This window comes from Centroberyx gerrardi, chromosome 2 (genome assembly GCF_048128805.1).
Source record: "Centroberyx gerrardi isolate f3 chromosome 2, fCenGer3.hap1.cur.20231027, whole genome shotgun sequence".
Lineage (NCBI taxonomy): Eukaryota > Metazoa > Chordata > Actinopteri > Beryciformes > Berycidae > Centroberyx > Centroberyx gerrardi.
Genome location: NC_135998.1, coordinates 27,983,147 through 28,004,314, shown reverse-complemented (window position 1 = coordinate 28,004,314; position 21,168 = coordinate 27,983,147). Strand labels below are relative to the sequence as shown.

Sequence of the window (21,168 nt, the reverse complement as noted above, 5' to 3'; positions counted from 1 at the left end):
TTAAGTTAGAAATTGATGTTTTATATATTGCCATAGCCAACTCACAGAGGATGTTGAACCATACTGCACCCACCCTGTGTTGAGCGTCAACAGTGCAGTAAATGAACCATGAAGAAATTCCTGCAGCACACTCTAATTTCAAGAGAACAAAACAATAACCTCACTGGGTCTTCTTTCCCCTTATCCATATCTCAAATATGGTACAGACATAAATACAGGGTCAGTGATTATGGTGTGTGACTGAGAGAGGCTGTTTGTGCTGCTGGTGCCAATGCAGGTCTGTGTGCAAAAATTCTAAATTTTGATTTAGTGACCAAAAAAAAAGCACAAAAATAAAGGAGTAAGTTAATCAAATTACTCCCTCCATTTGATTTACTAAGCCAGAAAGCACTTATCTTGCATGCTTGCTATTTAACACAAAAAAGAGAAAAAAAGAGAAAAACCTCATCATATTTATCTTTTTCTCAACAGAGAAAAGGCCAAATCTCTTAACATGTTCCACACAGATATTTCAGTAACTATGTTGCCCATTTTTCATTAAAGTAGACCAACAGTACAGCACAGTCATCCTGATGGTGAAGCCACATCTGCAAGTGATGCATTTGCATAGCATCACCATCACCCTGTCTATTCTGTCGCATGTGGGCGTTTCCGTAGTGAACTAACCAGCAGCAAACAAGTTTGGCTGTGCTTTCTTCAACTCATCAAGTTTGTTTATGCAACACGGAGTTTCACTCACAGAACTTGAATGGAACAGTCCTTCCACTGTTGTATATACTATGGTATTAATTTGGCTAGTACACCATAAAGAAGTCTGTCGCACTTGCTTGAGAACTATGCAGATGTCTCTGTTGCACAAGTGCTTAGCAAACTGCCAAAACTCAGCTGAAAGTTGACGTTGGCGACAAGGTTAACGTAGCATTATCAAAGATTGTGCTTTTCTTGCTAGCTCTTCTACTCAACATCTGCATATTAGCAAACTTAGCTGGTAAGCATCATCAAACAGGTAACTTTAACATAATCTAAATGGACATCGTCTGGAACTGAGATTACCTCAACTATAACCACTACTAACTGCACAGATGTCAAAACTTTTCTACTTAAAAAGACAGCAGCAACTTGTAAAAGACCACCACCTAGTAGTGCCATGACAACTTAATTCAGCTACAAGTAGCCTCCGCCAGTTTTCCACTGCTTTGGTCCTTGCTGCAAAACCTCTCACCTCAGCGACTAAGTCGGTTTATACGGAAGCTAGACCAACGGTACACATAAACATGGCCGCCAGTCCGACCATCCTGGAACGTTGATTTGAATGGGAACGGCCGTTCTATCCATCAAGTTCTGTGGTTTCACTCCTTTTCAATTATTTTTTTGGGCCATTTTTGCCTTTATTTGAATGTTGACAGTACAGATTGACCGGCAAGATTGGGTGAGAGAGAGGGGGATGACATTCAACAAAGGTCCCAGGCTGGTTTCGAACCCAGGATGTTGCGGTTACATGGTATGCACCTTAGACCACTGAGTCACCAGGACGCCCCCAGTCCTTTTCATTTCACTGTAATGTAGCCTTTTAGCTGATTTTTATGCAACTGTTTACATTTATCCCAGCACACGATTGTTTATGGAAATGTCATTGTGAAATAATGTTCGGCCTTTGCTAATGTTAACATCATTGGCTCTGTACCTGGGCTTGGTATTTTGACAGGACAGAAAGGACAGAACAGAGGACAGACAGGACAGAAACTTCTAATTTTCTCCTCAACCATGACGATTCAGATACTATCCATCTAGCCTAGTTCCGCTGACTGGCTGTGCTGCTTCTATCCCCCAAATTTGATTAGCTGCGAATATCGCGCTCATTTGCATTTTATGGACTTCAGCTTAACGTTTTCACCACCTCGCAAGCTCAGTTCGCATCTCGAACCAATGTGCAGTGGGCAGCGACTGAACGCTTCGCACAGAAAATAAATGGAGGTTAATTGGTCGTTTAGTGAATCGCTTGCAGGTGTGGCTTCACCGTTTGCCAACCATGAATTAGAGTGTATTCACATGTGTTGCCTAAAGTGTGTATGTATTGTATAACCGTATTTACTGTTCTGTATACAACACACTTTCATCTATTACCTTGTATAAATGTATAAACGGCTTTTTCCCCGCGGTGCAGCCGAGGGCATCAAGAGGCGTATTCAGGTCAGGCAGAGAGGTCAGACAGGTCAGTCAGTCAGTCATCAACACTTTGTGAGATGGCCTACTGAGGGCGTCCAAGGCTATGAGATGGCCTCTCGCCTATACGCTAAATGCCACACTGACTCCCACACACTGAGCCCACTCTCTGCCATTAATTTCCAAACATCCACGTCTTCTGCTGCCCTACAAACTTTACCGGTAGGTAACGTTGTTACCTTGTGGTATTTAAATAACGTTTGTGAAATTAGGTAATTTAACTCTCTATCTGAGTGTTGAGCAGATTTACACGTCTCCAATTAAAAGGTGTTACCGTTTACAAATACCGTTACTAATACATGCGAGTTTGGAGCAAATTGTAGAAGTTTCCTTTTCACAACGGGAGGCTCTGTCGGATAACAGTGCAACTGGTCTACTGGTCTGTGTGCCAAATAACAGACATGATGTGATGTGTATAGGTGCAGCGTTAGAGATCGATTTAGATCTTTTCTATACACTGACCAACTTTTGATTTTGTGGCAGCCGTGGTGGTGGTGGATATATGGGAAATACTGCGGAATATGATGCTCAGCTAGCGATGCTTCAATGCATTGAATTGAATTGAATTGAAGAGACGCTGTGGGTCTGTACAGGATCTGTGCTTGTTTGCATTAGAAGTGGTTCCCCTCTCCTTATGGTTCTAATATTTTGGCCCCTTGAGAACTCTTTACGTTAATGTACTCACTATGTAGTATCATTCATCTTACAGATTGAGCAGTAAGCCATCTTCATCATTGATGCGCAGGCCTCCAAAACAGTAGAGCTGCAACTAACGATTATTTTGGTAATCGATTAAACTGTCGACTATTTTTTTGATTAATCGATTAATCTAATGATTATTTTCTTAGTAACATTAGTCATAACAAAATAAAAACTGAATTAAGCAGCTAAAAATTCAATGCTTTTTTGAGCTCTCACGTCTTTGAGGAGCAGGTGGAGGAAACTTACTGTCAAGACTTCAGCTGAGGAGAAAACCATCTTTACACCTGTTAGTAGGAAGACAGGAAGAAAAAAATAGTATACTTCATTGCATTAAGTTTGTAAAGTATCACAACTGTATGTTAGAATAATATTGCCTTAGGTGTTGATAATACAGAAATGTATTGATGAATTTTATTCAGTAATTTCATGCCTGCAAAAGCCATGGAGTCTCTGTGTACAAGTAGAGGTGAGAGACCACATGAATTTACTACTTTAACTGTGGGCTTGTACATTTTAACACTTTAACATTGTGTAATTGTTATTTGAGCGCCTTTCTTTAATTCAAAATTATAAAAGAGTTACTTTAGTTCTCGTTTTTTTCAATAAAAGCAGATATGGCACACAGCACATTCGATATAAATGTAGTTTTTAATTGAATTTGGCCAAAGAATATTCAACAAAATAGCTATAAGCCTAATACAAGTGACCACAAGGCAATGACAAAAACGTCTTTCACGTGCAAAGGTGAAAGACTTCAGCACCAGACAGTCCACACACACACACACACACACGTCATCGGGTACACGCGCGGCACGAGCACGCAGCCAGGGATCGGATTGGGAACAGAATTGCTGGTTATTAACTTTTACATATTTCTTTATTTAAAAATAAAAAAATACTAAAATGCTTGAGGGGCTTAACTGGGGCTACGCAGATTTGTGACATGGCTATAGCACCCCCTAGCCCCGGTGTAGCGCCGTGCCTGGGTGAGAGAGAGAGACAGAGATCATCTTCTTTTATTGAGACTTATTTCATATTGGACTAACACTACTCAATTCACACAACACCCTGAAACTTTGTGGAAAGGTTGGTCATGGGGCAAGGAAGAACTGATTAACTTTTCACACTGATTGGCCAAAGGGGGCGTGGTGGCGGGCGTGGCTTCTCATAAAAAGTCATATAACTTTGGATTCACATAACACCATCAGACTTTGTGGCCAATCAGCAGACAGAAGAAGAGGCAGACCCTCCATTATTGGCCCAATCAAACAACATGGGGGCACTGGAGAGCTCATTTCCAGTTTAGACATAACCGCCCTGACAATTTTCCCAAAACATGGTCCAGTGGTAGAAGGGCAGCACTAATGGAAACTGAACAGATGTAGAGCTGATTGGTCATGTGGTGTTGTGATAATCAGCTAAAATGCTTAAAAGTGGCTAGAATGTGAACAGGCAGATCTCATGTCCCAAATCAGGTCCAGTCGTGAAAGTGTGTGCAGCTCCTGATGTGAAACAAGTTGGTAATGTTGCATGGAAGAAATTATTAACTTTTGGTGAAAATCTGACATGGGGAACTGGCACATACTGAGAATTGCATAACGTTGGCATGGTACACGCTCTACTGAGTGCCATCTAGTTTCATTTCTTTTATCTTTGATTTTATTGTCAGTCTTGTCGATATTTCTTCATTTCTATTACATTTCTTCCATATTTCTGTTGTTCTTTTTGTTGTGAAGCACTTTGTATCCCTGGTTTTGAAAGGGGCTATATAAGTAAAGATTGACATACTAAGTTAGTGAGAAGGGGAGATCCTTTATTTAACATTTTTGTCTCTGAAGGTTTGGAAAACTCTCTGCCCCTCTGCACCGGAGTCTTCTTGCCTGGAAAACAAAAGTCCACAGCTTCTGGGTAAGACATGAAGTTATCCATCCAGGTAGCTCATGGAACATCAGCTTGTCAGGCACTGAGAGAGATAAAGTTTCTCATTGGAAAGATTATGTTGTTAAACTGCAAGCATCAGATAATTTTAGATACCAAATGATACAAATGGATATATACTGCATCATCAGAGTGTGTAAACACACTGTTTTCAGTCAGTCTCTGCCTAGTACACAATTTTGACAGATGCTAAAGTTTAAGCCCATAGAGAACAGCATAATGATTTTCTGCGCCTATAGAAGCCAATGCAAAAAATTAAAAATATTGAACTTAATAGAGGATTAATGCCATTCACTATATAGAAGGCATACCATGTTTGCAGTTCAAAAAATGTGATTTAGTGCTGATTTGCACTTAAAAATGTTGATTAGGCCACAGAATCTGTTTTAGAAGAATTCTGTATATGATTTTTTAAACCTGCCTGCTGCTTCAACCATTCTTCGTGAATACATAATTTTTGTCATCTACCTTAGGTCCATAGGGAAGGAAATTAAACAACAAAAACAAGCATACTAACAATGCATGAGCAACAGTAAAGCAGTTATTTATTTTTTACTAAAACCCCACATGACATTATACTACCATACATAGGAATTAATATAGTCATAGACCAATCTAAAGAGTATTTACTGTGATACAAAGCTGCCCTCAAATTTGTCTACAAAAAATTAGTCGCATATTAACATTTGCACATTTATACAGCTGTTATTAGACATTCTCATACGTGCTCTTGGACATAATGATTATTTATTCAATAAGTTGATGGTGCTGAATTGATCGTGGAGAATACAAAATAAATTCATGTTGAGCTCCAATGATATTTGCATTGTTGTATGGAATGTGGAGCCAAAAACTGGGAAAATAAAAAGCTATGCCTGTAAACTGCTGTGTCTAGAACATTTAGAGTGATGGTGTTCAGCTGTGTCTATGTGTGTTTTAGTTAAAAAAAAAAAAATGATTCTGTCTGTTTATTTATGTTTTTGTATCCATTAAATATCTCATAACAAATAGATAACCTATTGATGGCACTTTGGTGTGAGCTGCTTGATTGTATTGTTTAAATTAATTAACATACAAATTGTGGTGGCTAATAATATTTCTGAGTCATCTTCTTCCCATCTTTGACTTCTCACTTAATGATTTGAGTGTATTTTCAAACCAGGTGTTCAGGCACTGACATTATGGAAAACTGAGGAATCCTACCTGTCATCCTCTGGTGAATTCTGCCTCTGTTTTTTGTCACATCTTTTCCTCCTCACTTGTTCAGACTTGAGGTTTCAGTACCTGTGTTCTCGATGTGGACACAGCAGCTGTGTGGGTAGCAGGTGGCAAATGAAACTGAATTCCTATCTCCCTGCTGTCGATTCTAATATCTCCAATCTGGTGCGGGAGAGAGAGAGAGATGGAGTTATCGAGCTAGTGAGAGAAAGAGAGACTATTAATGTGTAGTGTCACTGGGTTGCACATATCTATTTTTCCATCTACCCCCAACTTTGCTTTCCTTTGGCAAGCTCCATCCTCTAATGACTTCTCACTCTGTTTGGGAGAAATCTGGGAGAGACCAGAGACAAGATCAATACTTGATCTCACTGATCTCTTAAGCGGAACAAAACCCTTTCACCGTTTCACCCTTTAGTTTTTGAATTATGTGCGCTAAGGCCATGACTGATACATCTACTTGTCTAGATTGGAGCATTTGTTGCAGTATGAGATCCATGAACACAAGACAACGAGCCACTTTCCAAACTAATTGACTATCTGAAAACCCAAATCGATCTGGTGGAACATTTGTGTGCAGGATATAAATGCTTTTTTTTATTATTTTTTTTTACATAAACGTCCATCACATTGTATAAGCTAACGTCACCAGAATGATTCAGTCCTGCTGATATTGTAATAGGGCTCCAAATGTATAGGCTGCATCTCAGGGTCATACCAAGTGATTTCCAATAGACAGTAGGTGATTGCCAGACCAATCATCTGGGGTGTGTGTGTGTGTGGGGGGGGGGGGGACCACAAGCAGAATGTGAATGGGTGACTGGACAGCTGCGACTTCACGTTTCGGTGGTGTCCTGAAGAGCGCAGCAGGTCTTTAAACGCACCGGAGTCTCTATTGACGCTGGAGCCGTGGAGAGCAAAGAGCGCGCAAAGACAACTTCCATTATCAAGACATTTTCAACCGCGCTTTTTCCATTTGGCACGATCCTGCTCCTTTTTTAGGACGGATTTCATTCCATTGCATCTGAAGTAATAGGACACTAAAGCTATTTTTAACGTCCAACTCCCCAAACAGGCTGCAGAAGATGGACCCTCTCTTCAACACCACAGATTTCCGTGCCTCTAACGGGACAAACGGTTCCACCAATTGCACTGACGACTTCAACCAGTTTATCCAGCCAGTGTGGCAGATCACACTGTGGGCAATTGCCTATTGCAGCATCGTTGCAGTGTCCGTGGTCGGTAACGTCGTGGTCATCTGGATTATTCTGGCACATAAGCGCATGAGGACCGTCACCAATTACTTTCTGGTAAATGTAAATTTCCTCTTAAATCTCATATGAGAAAGAGAGAAAAGGCAGATAGAACAGGGCTAGTGAGTCAACCAGAGGTGGGAGTTTGTAAATTAATAATTATAGCTTGCATCTGCAAATATCCACTATTACTGAAATTCTGGGTTATTTGATTACTTTCAGTTACTTCTGGATGAGCTTGTCTTGCCTCTGAAATTCACAGAATTTAACTGACAATTTATTCAATTTTACAGACTGCAGTTTAAAAGTTTGGTTCCAACATTTGGACATTTGGACACCTAATCTTACCAAATGACATTAAAACTAATTTTGTTACTTTTTAATGTTAGCAGGTAACACAAGAGGGTGGGTGACTAAATGATAAGACTTTTATATACATTTTCCCCTATCTTTTATTGAAAAATGAGCTTCAGGTAATGGTTTTCCCTCCCAAGATGGATATAGCGTTTTGGAATGAAAACATATAATTTAAAGTGTTTATATTAGGCTATCATCTGGAAAAATCTACTCTATCAAGACATGTAAAATGCCCTTTTCCATTCAAAAATATTTCTGATCTATGTACAATTCAAGGTTCAAGGGTCAGCTTTATTGGTCCCAGATGGGCAACTGGTTTTGCAGCATAGCTCAATTAAGACAAAAATAGACATCAAAATACAAAAATACTAAACCACTAAAAATGCTTTGCAATGACCCAGTGGATAGCCTACAACCAAGTTTAAGAAGCATCAACATAAGCATCAAAAATAAATATCATCAGCCATCAGACAGCATCACTGTCACCATTGTCAACCCATCATCTCTTCATCCCTAAAGCTGGATTCCCATGATCTTGCTGCTAATGTCATGACTATTTTGGCAAGAGAATCTTTTGATTTGACGCCAAGATGACCAAACCAGCAGATAAACGTTATAACGTTATAACCCAAAAACATTATAAGACACAATGTAAAACAAGGTCATCAAAGTCCTGTCCACCTGAAACCTTTTTTTTTACAGATTAGATCTTTATTGCTTTCAAAATTCAACTTATTATCTATCATACTTGTAGTTATCCATAATCTCCACGGCCTGCACCTTGGATGATGGCTCTTTGAGGGGCAGGTGGATGATATCTGAAATCAATAGGACCGTGACACATTTCATTCACGTATAGAAGACTGACAATGACCAAATCATAAGCAGACTAAAATGATATGTTTATCATGCTGGCTGTAGCAGTCACCAGCATACAAAATGTAAAGGAGTGGAGAGAGACCATGACGCCTGAGGGGAGCCAGTAGTTGAAGTCGGCTCACCTGGCAGGTGCCCATTAATCCTCTGGGTGCTGTTGGTGAGGAAGACAAGGATCCAGCCAAGTACACAAGAAACAATGCCAGAGTTTTTACAAAGCTTGTTAACCAGCAGATGGGGCTGAATTGTGTTGAAGGCGGATGAAAGATCAACAAACAATAGTCTGGCATGGTGTTTACTTGTGTCTGGCAAAATATTGGCAAAAATGTTCTTCAAAGACTCCAAAGTATCTAAAAAATATATCTGAATATCAATATAAAGAGGATGTGAATGAAATATGATAATTTGATTCACATAATTGCCTCAACTATTAGCCTGAGTTACAATTTACTAATCTTGTCTGCTAACATGAAACACAACATTTAACTTTGGAGGACACTGATGACATCACAAAACATGGCATCTCTGAAATGTATATTACATTCAACAAGTAACACAAATATAGTTTCACTGCAAAATCACAGAGCTGTTTTCATATGAGCTGCATGAGAAGTTGATCAAAGGAATGCGAGATACAATTAATTTGTTCCGCTTCTTAATCCCCTTTTCTTGTTTCTTTCATATGAAAGTGGCGGATTTATTACTTCCCCCTCCATAATAAGTGCATTTATTCAGCTGAGATTGACAGAGCGACTGACATTTACAGTGGAATATTAGTGAGAAACATACATCAGTGTAGGATTATCTTTTATAAAGACAGCGGGAGAGTATTTTATTTACCCTTCTATAAATGTACACACGTGAATTTACTACCTCAGAAAATTATTAATGCATTAAATATATCCAATAAAAATGCTAGGCCAACAGCATCCTTATGTTAGGGTAGGCCTTTTAAGTCAGGATGAGTAAAAAAAAATGACTGATCCTCATTATCAAAGGAAAGTATTCCTGTTATTGTGTGACTTCATTTCAGTTATGAGATCGCATAATATTGCAGTTGTGAGATCGAAGAAAACAACACTACAGGGAGGGGGCAGCCTTGTTGTAAGGATGTCTGGGTGCAGCTCATGGGAACTTGTTTGTGTGCATTTTTGTAAGACCAAAGAGACCAGTTCATTCTGTCACCGCTGCATTGTATTCCAGGTGAACCTGGCCTTTGCCGAGGCCTCCATGTCAGCGTTCAACACAGCCATCAACTTCGCCTACGCTGTTCATAACGAGTGGTACTTTGGTCTGGTCTACTGCCGCTTCCACAACTTCTTCCCCATTGCAGCCGTATTTGCCAGCATCTACTCCATGACTGCCATTGCACTGGACAGGTGAGTAGTGTGTGTGTGTGTGTGTGTGTGTACATATATCTCAAATCCCACACAGCCCAGAAGTCTTCACAGCTGACTTCAGTCCAGCACAGGATTACTCTCAAAATGAGAGTGCAGATTACAGCACCTTTAGGCTATACAGTATATGCACTATAGCAGATCCCTTATACTGTTAGTGCAATATAGTGGAACCTTTATTTAATATGGAGCGTTTTTTCAAAGGTCTCACTTGCATGGCTCTATGCACGGTGTATGAACAGGAAAAAAATAATAAAATCAGTTGAACTGAAATTGTATATTCAGAGCCCAGAAGTATTGAGAGACCATAAGACATCACCATAGTGCTTCTGCCAACAGGACTGTGGCACAGGATGTTTTTGGCTACTAAATTATCCTACAGATGCTAGAGCAGAGGTGATAGCGCTATGTTTTGATAATTATGTAGTGTAAAGACTACATTATCATAATCATAATTTAAAATAAAAAGACAATGAACGGCGATCAAATTAATACATTCCTTTGGAGGGGGGCAGGGGGAGAGGAGGGTATTGATAGCTGACAGTGAAGAGACAGGAATGATTGGGAGAGAGAGGGGATGGCGTTCGAGTTCAAAGAGGTAGAAGGGGAGAGAAAGAGAGAAAGAGGGAAAGAGAGTGGGGGCCGGGATAAGGAGATGTGAACAGGCGAAAACACTCAAGAGGAGAGAAGATATGAGAGACGCTGCTGTCTTCATTTCCACCATGTTCTCTGCTATATTAGAAAGCTATATCAACACGTCTCCTGTGTGTGATTGTATTCACGCCGGTGCACACACACACACACACACACACACATGCACAAACACACACAAGCAGTCACTGGCGGTACACACTCCAAATGCACTCCAAATGTACGCCTATTTCTAACTGCCATGTTAAAGTTAAAGAGGCTGAACACAGTAACTGTGAATTAACTGAATAGACATTTTCCCAGCTGTGTCCCTGACATTTCCTCTGTGTGTGTGTGTGTGTGTGTGTGTGCCAGGTACATGGCCATTATCCATCCCCTGCAGCAAAGGCTTTCTTCAACAGAGACTCGAGCGGTGATCGGTGTGATCTGGCTGCTGGCTCTGCTGCTGGCCTTCCCTCAGTACTACTACTCCTCCACCGCTCTGCTGCCGGGCCGCACCGTCTGCTACATTGACTGGCCCGAGTACACCGCCGTCGACTTCAAGAAGATGTGAGTATGGTACCTGAGAAGAAGAAACAAGAACACTATTCTATTCGGTTCTATTAACCGGAATAACCAGAATACAAAGATCTCATCAAGTAGTTCACTGACAATACTTTTTACATTATTCTCTACTTAATTTGTCCAGTATGGAGAACAGTTATGGTTGTCTGATTATTAGTATTAGTGTGAGGTTTTGACATGAGAATTTGGCCATTTTCCCTTTTGGCCGGGCTTGCCATTTCTTAGTTCATCTCGAATCCCTATTAGACTTGTCATTTCAATGCAGTTTCTGAGATCTGATGAAAAATGTATGCTATGAGTCCACATTGCTGTGTGCCCACATTTGGCTTGAAAATATTCATTATGCATCTCATGTGGCTGTATTTACTGAATCCCTGATAACCGTAGAGGGGAAAAAAACTCGCAATTTTCTCCAGAGGTTTTCATGTTGAGGTCCTTGCTTTTCAAAAATGACACTTTTGAGCGTTATTTTTCCACACTATGAATAATTATGATCATAACACAAGTATGCCCACTTTCAAATCAGGCCATGGAGATCCAGTGCCAATGTGAGCAAAATCCAGTTCTGTATGTCAAGACATCTCAGTTAATATGCCCTGGTATAATCAGATTACAAGAACTCTCATTCTTTAATGTTTTATCTCAAAAGGTAATAGAAGGAAATGGTCCAGACGTGTAAATGGGAGTAGTAAAAAGACTAAAACAAAGAAATGTTGTGATAATTGGCAGGCTCTTGACAAAATTGACTGACTGCCATATATTCATGAGTTTGGAATGATAAAGCTCTATCTGACTTTGATGCTCAAAGATTTGAGCATCAAAGCTTTGACCTCACTAACCACTGGGACAGCCTAGTCGTAAGTGAGGTCTTCCCCCAGGTTGGATTCCCTGTGAGGCTGAACAAGATACTACACCTGTACCTGCTGCAGTCTGGCTGAGGATTTGCCCTGAACAATCCCTCGGGGGATGAATAAAGGATAACTACGGAACATCTAGCTAAAATTACTCCTGTTGCTCATCAAGTGATGGGCTTTATCCCTTATGTCTGATTGATTCCAGCAGGAAATATGCATATCTCTCCGGGTAAAAAAAAAGAAAAAGGGCATCTGATAAATTCACTTCTAAGATTAATGCTTTATTATCTTGCCTCTCTGCCTCCTTAACACACCTTCTCAACCTCAAATTGATTTCATGCATCTTTAAGCGAGTAATCCTGATCCTCGAGGCTGGGCTCCTTGCAGCGACACAGATGAAGAATCACCACTGTGTGTGTGTGTGTGTGTGTGTGTGTGTGTGTGTGTGTGTGCTTGTTTGAGCATACACCAAAAATACTGCTGATTCAAACTGTGTGTGTTAGGTCGTTTTGTTGGGTTATAATGTACTGCTGCCAGATTGTTTCATTTCCCTTGAAATCATTTCTGCTGGGTTGTTTTATGGTTGAACCCAATGCAGGCAGGAGAGACTCAGCAAGACCACACTAACCAATGTTATGAACTATTCACCAACAGTTCTGCAACTGGATATCAATCATATAAATGAGCCTGCCAGTGGCTCTCTGGAAGATTAATAATTAATGCCAGTAATTCCAGTGCAAAACATTGACATTTCTCCTTTCCTTCCTTGCTCGCTATGTCTCACTTTTAATCTCTACCCCACACCGCCTTGCTGCAGATACTACGTTTGCGTGACACTGCTGATCTACTTCCTGCCCCTTTGCATCATGGGATGCGCGTACATGGCGGTGGGCGTTACCCTCTGGGCAAGCGAGATCCCTGGAGATTCCTCTGACCATTACAGAGAGCAGCTTATTGCTAAACGCAAGGTGATGTGTGCATGCTCACAGAAACACACGCACACACACACACACACACACCACTACCAATTTTGTCTTCCCCCCATAGGCTACTAAGTATAGTAATGCACTATCACAAAACACTATCATTTAATTTAATGGCTTTTTAATCCCCGCATGAAAAACAAAAACAAAATGTTATTATAAAACCACTGTGCCTCCTCCTCTCCCTTCCCTCCGTGTATTCCCTGTGCCAGGTGGTGAAGATGATGATTGTGGTGGTGTGTACGTTCGCTGTGTGCTGGCTGCCCTACCACGTCTACTTCTTGCTGCACCAGTTCTTCCCCGACTTGTTCGAGCAGCGCTACATCCAGCAGGTCTACCTGGCCGTCATGTGGCTGGCCATGAGCTCCACCATGTACAACCCCATCATCTACTGCTGCCTCAACAGCAGGTAGGGGATATATGGCTGTGGGCCCGCCTGTCAGTCTACCTTCGTGCTGATCTGTCAAAACACTGGCTGGCGTGCATGTTTATCTGTTGCTCTATCATCTGTGTATCTACTCATGTGTAATCTGTATTTGTGTCTGTGATGCCTTTAATCCATCCTCCTCTGACATATCCATCCTCCTCTCTGCAGATTCAGAGCCGGTTTCCAGCAGGTGTTTTGCTGCTGCGCTTGTGCTCCCGCCGGCCCGACTGAGGGACTAGAGCTCAAGTCACCCCGCTACCTCCAAACCCAGGTGTGGGCAGTGTGTGAGCGTGTGTGAGAGAGAGTACGTCTTCTCTTGCCTTATGAATTTAACCTCTCTTCATCTGTCCCAGGCGAGTATGTACCGAGCCAGTCGGATGGAGACCAGCGTCTCCACCGTCGTCCATCCCGCAGGAGTGGAGCAGGACAGGGCAAAGCTACCCGCCTGCCCCCCTCTCAGCCCGCCTCCCTCGGACCTCGCATCCAATGGCTCAATAGCAAAGACGATCACCAAGAGCCCTGACAGTCACTCATGCTAGAGCATCAAGAATGATGTGATTGTAAAACACTCACAAAGTGGAGCACTAGCCCACTTAGAGCACTGGCTGAAAACCTGGCATTGGCCCGCTCTGACTGTACTACAGAAGCAGTGCATGCACAGCCTTGCTGCGATGGCTACCTATCTAGACTGTATTGGTCAAGTGCATTATTCAGCCGTGTTATTTTGTTTTAACAAGTGCATTAATATCCAGTGAATGCCTATAGTGCTCTGATTTGCCCAAACAATACAGGGTGCACTTCAGTGGAGAGGACACGCCTGGCCTTGGCTTGAACATAACAGGCCAGACGGAAGCAAACCCAGCAGTAGAGACCTCATACTGGTTCTCTTCATCATTCAGCAGAACATATGCGCTGCGTCACCACTTGACCCCCAGCATTCCCGAGCCGGTTTTGGAAAACTTGACCCACCGCTTCCCTTGGCAACGGTGCCACTTCATGTTAAGGTTGTGACGGTGTGTTTGTGTTGTGTGGACATGGGGGGACAGGTTGCAGTGTGTTTGTGTGTGTGTGTGTGTGTGTGTGTGTGCGTGTGTTGAGCTAGCACCTGTTGCGCAGGATTAGACCCTTGTTTTGACAATGTGTAGAGCAGGGTTCAGTCTGTAGGGCCAGGCCACAGGCCAACTAAATATAGAGGAGGAGACAGGGAGGGAGAGAGAAACTGGGAGTCAAATATAGAGGGATTGATAAAGCGGTGGAGGAGAGAAGCGGATGAGACAACAGTCAAGGGAAGCTTTGCCCCTGCCAGCTCCCCTTCTTGGGTGCTGGGGCTGCTCGATGCATCTCTCCATACAAGCTGTGGATGGAAGAAGGGTGTGTGTCATTGGCCAGGAGAGATGCTATTTCAGACTCGCAGACAACAGCTGCACGGAACTAGGCAAAGAATGTCCACATACAGGAACTGTACTTTGCGAGTTTACTGGTCTGTTTTATCTGTTTAGCTGCTCTATTTCCCCACTGTGTGAGTGAAGTATAGAGAGTGTGTGTGGACCAAATATTACGTTGTCATGTGGTGACACACTGGAAGGACGTCTTGTCACTCAGCAGTTCTGTATATTTTCAGGAACTATTCTAGAAATGACTCAACTGTTACTGTGATGTGAATCTCCACCAGCACAATGCATCAGCTTACGTCTGAACTACACAGCATGCGTAACATTTGCGTATCCAAACTTATTTTTAGCAATTGTAGCATATCTAGGCATATGTAGGTCATATTGGTTTATGTATGCTTACTGACATGGTGATAAATGACTGCCACTAGCAGCACTTACTCCTGGTACAAAGGGAATGTGGTACACCTAACACATGTGTGCGCACACACACACACACACACACACACACACACACACACACACACACACAGAGAGAGAGAGAGAAAAATGACATTCTGGTCACTTGTGAGGGGAATTGGACTGGATAAGATAGGAAATACATATCACACACACACACACACACACACATACACATACACACTCGAGTGTCCCTTGTTTACGCTAATGAGGACTGTAACCCCAAGAATGACAGTTTAACATGCATGTGCACACATTATCATATGTTTGAGAAACAATGAATGTAAATTACCTCCAGTCGTCATGCCAGTTTCAAACTATTATCTATTTAAATGTCAGCGTTTACATACAAAAACAATACTGTTAGTGTTGCTGTTGTTGATGACTTCTTATATGTATCGCATTGTAAGATGCTGCTTTATTTAATGCGTCAAAATGGTCTGTATGATAGTTTTACTGTGCTCAGATGATCATTTTTTGTGTTATCATTGAACTGTATTTCAGTGTTAAATATTGTAATAAATATAATTGTTGATCATTGTGCATAACAACTTGAGGATAACAGTATATAGCCGACATGATTGGAATATCAGAAGCTGGACTCTTTTTTTATGGGCCTGTTTTATAGAGGTTAGTCCACTAACTTATTTCTTAAAGAACTCCACTGTAAACTGAGTAGGTTTACTTCATGCATCCTGTGATGGCACAGTAAGCAGGAATGAACTGCCAAATGAAACACCCAATAAATGTAGATCAGCAAAGGCTATTGTTTCTGTTTACTCCAACTCAGACTGCGTGAAAAAAGGTAGATCACAATTCAATGTTGGGTTGCTAAGACAAAATCTGAATTTTTAGGAATTTAAACCACTCAATCACCACATTACAAAAAGTATAACTAGACATTTTTTTGTGTATTCTTCTCAGATACACGTACTTATTTGGCTGAACAGACAAAGAAAAGAGCGCCACCTACAGAAACTCAACAGAAAATCCAAGGAAAACGACAGTACTGGACACACTGTTTGATTGACAGGTGATCTCTGGGAAGTGCAGTGCAGGAACACCACAGAAATGAGCGCTGAGCACCAAAGATGGAGACTAAATTAAAAAAAAAAAGATCTTGCAGATTACCTCATGGTCTCTCAGGACGGACTCATACTGACAAGCCCGGTTTAGTTTGGACTGATACTTTATAGCAAAGGGTTCAACTTCAGACTTTGGTTGAACTTTGGCGTGACAGCTGGTGTCAGATATCAGCAGAACTGTCTTTGTGTTTTCATTTCATTTTTCCCCATAAACGATCTCCTGAGCCCAGACAAACTGTCAGGCTGATCCACTGTCATCTACACAGAACGCACCAGCGATTCAATCCAATCTGTTGACTCTGATGCACAAGGGTCGTTTCTGTGGTTCATTTAACAAGGTAGCGCCCTTGATTGAGCAATACATATTATTTATTTGTGTCACTACAGACAAAGAATGGAATGAAGCCGCTGTCCAACAGGCTGCCCAAGCCATCTGGGTCTTTGAATTAAGCCAGCCAGCTCTCTCTCTCACACACACACACACACACACACACACACACCCCACAATGACCTGGCTCCTGACTGATTACGAACAAGCTAAAGCTGATAGTTTCCCTTCAATCCTGTTGCTATTTATCAAAGGCTCCACCAGCCTTTTTGTCTGTAGTTAGAACATGACACCTCTCCTCTCCTGACAGCCTCGTTTCTGACTGTACTGCTGCCAGTGAGAGGGAAGAGGATAGAGGGAGGGGTGGAGACAGGACAGGGAGACATGGAGAGGGTGAATGTCTTCACGGAGAAAATGAAACAATCAAGAACAGTACTCTGACAAAATGGAGGAAAGGAGTCAGAAAAATGTGTGAAATGGGTGAAAAAGAGGTAAAGGCCAGTATATATTGCTAGAGTCAGCTTCATTTATTTTTCACAAGCACAGTTAAGTGAGATGCCGACACTCATAAAAAAATATTTATACTTATTTATAACTCAATTCCTTTAATAATTCATTGTATACCCTGTATTTTATCCCATGAATGATCAAACCCATATGTGTGCACAGCATAAAAACAAGCCCACTACAAACTTATAGATATTGTCCTAATGCCATTTGGCTTGAATTATGATATTGTGCACATAAAAGATGATGATGCATCAATATAGTTTGTGTATGCAAACATTTCTGTTCTGGGTTGTTTATCACGGGACTAAAGGGGAAACTCAGCTACATTTTTTGTCTTTGTCTTTAATGAGAGATTTCTGTATGCCAGTTTATGTATCCACCTTATCCTCCATCTATCACATATCCATTACCAAACACCTCTTCACTGACACAAAAGCACATGTGTATTCACTTCTATCCCCACCTAGCTTTCAAATTCCAAACTGCAGTGACTAACAGGACAGGCACATTTGAATACTGACACACACACAAATCACACCACATGGTAAACCTGTTGGAGAAATGAGGGGAAACAAATATGAAAGATGAAGCTCAGGTAATGGGACATATCAGAGTGGAATCAGAAAGTCTATTATTACACACACTTGTATTTTTAGATTGTCATTAAACCAAAAATCTGTGTGGACCCCAAACATTACTGTCTCCCTCTGGAGGAGTGGAGGGCTTAATTCAACAAAACATTCCCACTTGACCCCAGTGACGTACCTGCTGCTCTCACCCAACTCCTAACATCAAGCTAACACTGATCACCTGAGAAGCTATAAGCTGAAGGACATTTGACCCGCAGTATTTCCACTATATGTAGGCGATTCAAACCTGGTGAACATGCCTTTTCTCTCTTTAAGAACTTAAGCATTTACAGCCACGTGAATGTTTTCATCCTTTCCCTTCCTCCTGCAGATAAAAAGTTTGGCATCTCTCACAAACCTGTGAGAGATGCCAAACCGCATTGAGAAGCAGCTGTTAGGGCTAACTAACTTGTAAATTCAGTTTTAAACCTGGGCCAACATCTATTTCTCTTGTCTAATTTACACTCTGTTAAATGTGTGATTACTTCTGGTCTGATTTTGGGTCATATTTTTGAACTTGTGGAAGAAGATGAACATTTCAATTACTGAAGGCCAATGATAGATATTTTGTATAAACTGAGAGACAATCTAGAAAGACTAATACTGGTTAAGTGCTTTCTTATCTTGTATGGAAACATAGTTTTTCTTAGTTTCTGCAAGGAAAATGGAAATGCAAAGTATCTTGTTAAACAAAGAAACAGCTTAGATAGGGTCCTATTATTTCAAAGTTGTTCAATTTCATATTGCATTTCATTTTATTCCTGTATTTTTTAGATTGGATTACATATTAATCTCAGTGAGAGGTCAGAAATGCAAGTATATTGCATTTTCTCAGTATATGGGTATATACACGCATTGTACAAAACTCCCCAGAAATGAGTTTTTAATAGAATTAGTTTTTAATTTCACAACCAACATCACTTCACAAACCATTACCAACATACAGCATGGAATTATTTGAACAAGCTGAAAGTCGTGGTGTGTGTATCTTTACTATCCTCTATTTACACTGACTGTTTTTGTCCCTCATTAACTTATGGGAAAATTCATGCTATATAGGCTATTATTTACACCAATATCTGCTGACATTAGTCATGACTACAGGATGACATGTACAGTATAAACTGGGAGGCTGCCAGAATGATTTTAATGGTTCTGTCACAATAATCACAATTGTACTAATAACTGGGGTTGTACCCATAGGAAACACACCCTTAGTGTTGTCGTTCAGCAACACTGTCTGCTCATCAATGTCCCTTGAGCAACGTTTACAGTGATAATCCTCCTGCTAGAAAAGGACACAAAATAAATCCTCTATTACTCTGTCTGACCTCTGGAGAAAGGGCCTTCCTCTACAGCCCATGGCAGATGAATCCTTATGTTCCCAGCCTACTGAGGACAACGTAACAATGAATTCAAAGAAAAACTGAAGGTCATCCTACAGAAATGTTCTTTCACTGTTACTATTGATTGCAGAAGCTAGAACAATCCTGATTAGCTGTTCAAACTGAAATAAAAGCTTTGAAGAAACACATTTCAGGACATAGCGATGATTCCAAGAAAACGACTCTTGAAGGAACAAAAGGGATTAGTGTCTTGGACAGTATGTTCAAAAGAATTATGATTTATGTGCTGCCACGTTGCCTGATGTCCCAATTGTGGAGGAGGCGAGAGAAGCCACTCCTTAAGTTTTTTCGGTGGAGGATGCACCGGTGTTTCCTCCCCAGGAAGCCTTTGCAAATTTACGGTGGGGGTGAAGGTTTGGGGGGTGGAGGGTGTCGGGGGGTAGGGTGAGGGGGGGGGGGGGTTGACCTCAATGTGACCACACCCAGAATATGACGTCATTGAAAAAACCTGACATATACATACATAACAGGATACATAACAGGATGGCAGGCAATTACCATTTCTTTCCAAGTGTGGGGTAATTATCCCTATATAGCAGACATTTTTGGTGATGGAGCAGCAAATAAACTGTCCCAAACTGGCCTCCACTCTCTCTCGCTCCCTCCCTCCTCCGCTCCGCTCCATCCCTCCACTCGTCTCGTCCAGGTTACTTCCTGGCAGGAGAGGAGGAGGGAGGAGGAGGGGAAAAGCTGTGGGATGCGACCAGGCTATCTCCACAGCCTCAGCAACTCCTATGAAGTCAAAATCCACTTCTTGTCCCGAACAAATATGGTACCAAGAAACCCATAGCCTTTATCAGACAGAGAAGGCTTCCTCAGAATCCCCATGTAAAAATCAATAAAACTGAAATAACAAAAACTCTACTTTGCTTTGTGCCTATAACAACACCTCATAGCTGTTTTAAAATCACTATAAAACACGGCCTTGCTTGACTTTGTCTTAAAAACCAGACAGGGGACGTGAGGGGAAATATGGGCCTATGACATAATCTTATCACCAACTTGACAAGACAGATTTTTACCAGACTTTGACTTGGAAGAACTGAAAGACGTTATGACTAAAGATAAAGGCTGTATTACAGATAAAGAGTTCAAATTCCTCTTCATTAAAATCCAAGCATTACCTCATTCTATATGCTTCCCAATGCGCACAAGTCTGAAAACGGCAGGCAGACCAGTTAGAAGTGGAAACGACAGCTTAACAGAACCTATGTGTAAATGTTTGGATTACTTTGTTAGGCCATTTTGTTTTTTCTCCCTGTCAGATACAGATACAGATACAGATGTACTTTATTAATCCCCATGGGGGGGGGATTTGGGTGTCACTCAGTAGCATTACATAAAACCATATAAAATTAACAAAACAATAACAAATACACACAGTTCAACACAGCAGGAAAATGAAGATAATACATATATAAGCATATATAAAAGTCACTATCATTATCATCCAAACAGGCTACTACCTTATCCTCAGACCAAGACTCCTGCCCTCACTATTCTGTACATCGTATCTGATAAATCCATAAATATACTGTATATAAAGGGGATACATTCATCCATAAATATATACAAGCATACATGAAATTCACAATCATTATCATCCACTGGTGGCATCTGGGAATGTGAATGATATGTGATAAGTAATGATGTGTGAAACTGGCATGGATCATTTCCTCAGAACTCATTGAAATGCCTCATTCACATTGTACAGTGCGTCTGACTGAATGGATCAACAAAGTGCCATGGGATCCTGCTACAGTTCACCCTATGCTGGAGGTCAATAGGAGAAGTGTTGGAGCCATGCAAAACAAGCGTTTGGGTCATATAATCTGTGGGGAGTGCTTCTCTTAATACTTGAACAACATCAATCCTCACATTAAACTAATCCTAGAGCGCTGTAAGGACAGTATACAC

The 21,168-nt window shown here is 41.2% G+C and overlaps 1 protein-coding gene across 1 annotated transcript; it reads left to right on the top strand.

Moving 5' to 3' along the window:
• Positions 1-7,349: 7,349 nt before the first annotated feature.
• On the top strand, positions 7,350-13,429 carry tacr1b (tachykinin receptor 1b). The gene is made up of 5 exons (XM_071898370.2): positions 7,350-7,391; positions 9,771-9,946; positions 10,970-11,164; positions 12,851-13,001; positions 13,229-13,429. The coding sequence occupies exons 1-5, from the start codon at positions 7,365-7,367 to the stop codon at positions 13,427-13,429; spliced, it is 750 nt and encodes a 249-aa protein (XP_071754471.1). The 5' UTR covers positions 7,350-7,364.
• Positions 13,430-21,168: the final 7,739 nt, after the last annotated feature.

What these genes read in the sequence shown, in the direction of transcription:
- tacr1b (XM_071898370.2), top strand. Translation starts at nt 7,365, where the DNA reads ATGAGGACCGTCACCAATTACTTTCTG. An exon ending in ACTGCCATTGCACTGGACAG is followed by an intron (nt 9,947 to 10,969) that starts GTGAGTAGTGTG and finishes TGTGTGTGCCAG; the next exon opens with GTACATGGCCATTATCCATC. An exon ending in GCCGTCGACTTCAAGAAGAT is followed by an intron (nt 11,165 to 12,850) that starts GTGAGTATGGTA and finishes GCCTTGCTGCAG; the next exon opens with ATACTACGTTTGCGTGACAC.